The sequence below is a fragment of the Scomber japonicus genome, chromosome 17 (assembly GCF_027409825.1).
Source record: "Scomber japonicus isolate fScoJap1 chromosome 17, fScoJap1.pri, whole genome shotgun sequence".
Taxonomy (NCBI): domain Eukaryota; kingdom Metazoa; phylum Chordata; class Actinopteri; order Scombriformes; family Scombridae; genus Scomber; species Scomber japonicus.
In genome coordinates, this window is record NC_070594.1 from 16,072,393 (window position 1) to 16,077,008 (window position 4,616).

At 46.9% G+C, this 4,616-nt stretch overlaps 1 protein-coding gene across 1 annotated transcript; it reads right to left on the reverse strand.

Moving 5' to 3' along the window:
* Nucleotides 1-262: 262 nt before the first annotated feature.
* lratd1 (LRAT domain containing 1) lies at nucleotides 263-2,166 on the reverse strand. Its single transcript, XM_053337376.1, has 2 exons — nucleotides 2,014-2,166; nucleotides 263-1,534 (listed from the first exon to the last, which is right to left on the reverse strand). Exon 2 carries the CDS (start codon nucleotides 1,495-1,497, stop codon nucleotides 709-711), a length of 789 nt encoding a protein of 262 aa, XP_053193351.1. The 5' UTR covers nucleotides 1,498-1,534; nucleotides 2,014-2,166; the 3' UTR covers nucleotides 263-708.
* Nucleotides 2,167-4,616: the final 2,450 nt, after the last annotated feature.

Sequence of the window (4,616 nt, forward strand, 5' to 3'; positions counted from 1 at the left end):
TGAAATGACAATACTCTTGATATGGCAAAGGGGAGCTTGAACAAGCCAAATGCTTTGTTTAGGCAACTGCGTAACCATCTGGGACTGTCAGAGGTCTATGAATTAGTGGCTTGGATCTGTGTTATGTCAGTCCCGGTCTTAAAGCTAACAGTAAAAAAATAGAAGGGAGACTTTTCGAGAGCCGTCCCAGATCCTATCTTTCACCCCACCCCCCCAATCTCTCCCTCTCACCGTCTGGTCTGCCGCAGCAGGCGCCCTATGCAGAGAAGGGGCCAAATCCATTATCCCGAGAAATTAAACAGAAAACCAAACCGAGCCTGTGCGCAATGTGGGGGTATTAAAGGTGATTTCGCTGTTCGGGGCAATGGGTTTAGTCGAAATCGTGTGTTCCACTCAACACGAATTTCAGGGGCGTTGTCTGTTTTTATGGCCGCTATCTCTCAGTTTTCAACATTCTGCAATTTGATGGAAATTCCACTGTGCACCCGTGGTCCAGACGCAGCCCGGGGTCCATCCGTGACATGCAGACAGTCCAAAACCAACAGGTCCTTGCATGTGTGCGTCTGAGTGCTTGTGTGTGTGTGTGTGCGAGTACGTTTGTGTGTGCGCGTCTGTGCGCAAAAATGTGCGTCCGTGCGCGTTGGCAAGAGGAGGCAGGGGGGGCAGAGAGAGAGGGATGGGGGAGAGGATATCAAACGGAATCCCTGATCACTCCTTGCCCCCGTTAACCAAAGACAGCTCTTTGAGAATTCCACTGGCGTCCACTCGCCTCCTCTCCCGAATCATGTCCTCCAGGCTGCGAAAGACCAGAGTGTGCACCCCGCTGCCGGACAGATGCACTTTGAGGAAATACTGCTGCTCCGCTGAGTGCGCCTCTCCCCCGGCTTTGAACTCCCGTTTCCCAAAGCGGCACCAGGCTGCGAAACTTTCCGAGTTGGTCCAGCATATCTCCTCGCTGCTCAGACCCAGGTGTCCTACTGCGTTCTGCATCACCAGGTCAGGGGGTAGCGGCCGATACCGGTACCGATTGTTGACTATCCTCCCGTGGCGACCGTTGCTGATCTCAAGCAGGCTGTCCTTGCGGATCTCGCCCTTGTGCAGATGAATGACCTGGTCGTCATGCTCGTAAATGGCCCAGTGGGGGGCTTGTGCGGTGCACACCAGCTCCAGCAGGTCCCCCGGTTTGCACGTAGTCAGCAAAGTTTTGGCAGAGTACACATTCAAGTCCTCGTTCTCCCGGAGCTTGGAGAAGATGCATTCCTGTGCGCAGAATGCTGAGTACTCCACCTCGCTGACCGAGAAGGGTCCCTCCTCGGCCGGGCTGTGGTCCTTGGTGAAGCCGCAGTCGGACGGAGTGCGGTCGTCCACCTCCTCCTCTTCGTCAGAGAAGAAGTAGGCGACGCCAACCCGAAGCTCGTCCTTCTCCAGCCCGGACGGATCCCCCGTGGGCAGCTCGCTGTAGTTGAGGTGGGTGATCCGATCCAGTTGATTTCCCATCAATGACCTGGCAAGGCAGAGGCATGGACTGCGGTGTCTTAGTTAGAGGGAAGGAGGAGAGATGGACAGAGATAGAAAGAGATGTCAGTGGCATAAAATGCGCCGTTAAGCACATTCACTTTTCATAAGACAACACACATTATGCACACACGCTTTTTGTCAATAGATAAGAGAGTAGGCGAAGAAAGCACTCAACAGTTCTCAGCAGTCACCTATAAAAAGGGGCAAAAGCTCTCTCTTGTTATTGAGCTGAAAGAGTACACTAACATAATCAATGATCCACTGCTCCTTGCTCCCTTCACACCCATTGGTCAATCATTAATTCCAGTGGAATGTAAAAATAGCCTGTGTTTCCCGCATAGACAAAAAAAACAAGGAAAGAGAAAAGAGGGAAAATTTGTCTGAGGCTTGTAGCAGTAGCTAAGAGAGAGTGAATGGGCCACAGTAAATAAAGGCCAGTCTTGTGTCTTTACGCACGGTGAAAAATATTAAAAGAACGGGAGAAAAAGAGGATACCTGTGCGCTTCCAGGGCAAATGGTTAAATATCCTTATGGTCCATTAGAACAGTGGGCGGCACGGTCCACTGCTCTCCTTCTTTCTGTTTCTACTTTGCTCTTTCTTCTCACACTTGTCTCTCAACTCTTCGCACCGCGCACCGGGAGCTCCGGCTGTCGTGCGTGCTAGTCCTTCACTTCTTTCAGCACCAGCTCGATTTAAGTACCAAGGAGAGCTCCGCCTCGGCCGGTGCGCTCCGCCTTCAGTGGGTTTTAGTGGTCGGCAGTCACGGGTCTATTATCGACGAGCGAATGGGAACCTCAGAGGAAAATGCCAGTTAATCAGAGGATCCAATCAGATGTGTGTAGGGCGGCTGGCGGCGATAGGCAGCTGTTACCGTGGCATGGTTTTTGTTGTCAGAGAGCTGTGGAATTCTCTACATGATCAGCGGAGTCCAAGTATGCAAGTTCAAGGCAACAATCACCAATGTTAACCGCCAGCATATCTCAAGATGAGCATAGGAGAGAATTTTCAGCTTTTATTGCTCTGATGTGCTATAAACATTTCCACTGCTCCAGAACTGCAGCCTAAATGCGCACTGTTGCTGCAGGACATGACAAATGTATCCCCACCTTCCTGACTATGTTAGTATATGCTCTGTCCCCCAGTTCCCATGTGTGAATTGTAAATTACTTCCACATGCTTTACTTGTTCTCCCGTGTGTGTGTGTGTGTGTGTGTGTGTGTGTGTGTGTGTGTGTGTCTGTGTGTGTGTGTGTCTGTGTGTGTGTCCTAGAGACTGAAGTGACTGGAGGTGTAAGTTTGTGTGCAAGGTAGGAACAAAACAAACCAAAACAAATGACTCCACAGGGAGATTAACACAAAGTGTATAATATTTATTTCTGATTTGATGTTGTGTCACAGAACAAAGTCTGACTGAAATTAAGTGAAATCAATTTTAGCCTATGACTCACTTCTGCATGCATAATATATTCTACACTTCATATTGTGCATGCAAGATAAATGCGAGTACAATTATGTCATCTAACAATCTGCAGGCATGTCTCTTTTCATCACCACTGCCCAGAGCAGATAGCCATCGAGCCGTTTATATTAGACCCCCTCTATAAGGAATGAATGTTTTCTCTGTCTCACTCCACATTGGAGGCATTCTGGCAGCATTCGGAGAGCTCCTCAGAGTATCTCTCTTTTTCTCTCCCAGATGGTTGGAGATAGCAGCTCTCCAGTTGCTGACATAAAACAGTCCCTGGTATTTGTTTCCACTGGTGACAGGCAGAATGGAGGGTGGCTTTTCATTAGGTGAGAGGTGATTGTGCAGATTTACACTCTCTCCCACACATAAACATGTATACATATACACACACACACACACAAATATATATATATACACACACGCACGCAAACACACACACAGTCATGCAGCTGTGCGCATGTCACATACACACATACACACACACACCCATACACGCACACACACACACACACACACACACACACACACACACAATGTCATGGGACTGTCAGCAATGGCTTTGGCTGCAGCTCCTGCAGGCATGTGGTTCTGCCACCTATAATCTACAATGAGCAGAAATTAGTTTCTTTTGTAGACACCGCCTTTTCTGGACACACACATACTGTACTCTCTCTCTTCTCTCTCTCTCTCTCTCTCTCTCTCTCTCTCTCTCTCTCTCTCTCTCTCTCGTTCTCTGTTTCCTTCCCTCTCTTTCTTTTTTACACACACACACACACACACACACACACCTAATCATATATGCAGCTGGTGTAATAATAAGACAGGGTGCAGACGGTACTGGAATAACTACTGAGACAGGGTGATATTTCACAACCCCAATAATTGGATACGTCTCTATTCCCTAATTACTAACTAAATCATATACTCTGCAGCACTATACCGTGCAGATAAAACAGAATGACACACATACACACACTTATTCAACTGTCCGCAAATATATGCACACATGTATTCCAACATCAATGTGTCTGTGTGTCTCGATTGGTTGCAACACATACAAACATGAACAAATACACACATGCATTTCACCAAACATGTTATGAAAGCAATCTCACTTCCTGTCTTCTGTAGCCTACATACCCAAATAGACATTTCATACAGTTCCATAATGTGTGCTGCACTGTTGTGCCCATGCATGCATTCACTTTCAGTTGTTGACTATAGTTTTATGGAGTGTGAGACTGAGAGTTTTGGTTATATACATGTAACATAAAGGGTGTGTGTCTTTTTAGAAGAAATAGTACAAATTCAAGTTATAAATCCTTGAGAGGCAAGGTGTGCCAATTCATAGCAGCACTATGCATGTGTGTGTGTAGAGCTGCTGGTGTCTGATTGGCTGCTGTTTTTTGTGTGTTACAGTATTTGTAAATGCTGATGTCAGCACACAGTAAAAAGGCAACCTGTCATATCAACATTTTAAAGGCCTACATCACCTGCATACTGTATATCACTTTATATGTTTGTGGCATTCTATCCCCTAAATCACCAAATTATTAAATTATTAAAAGACTTCTTTCTTTTCTCATGTGTATAAAAACCAAGGTAGTAGAAAACACATTGTAAGCGCTTT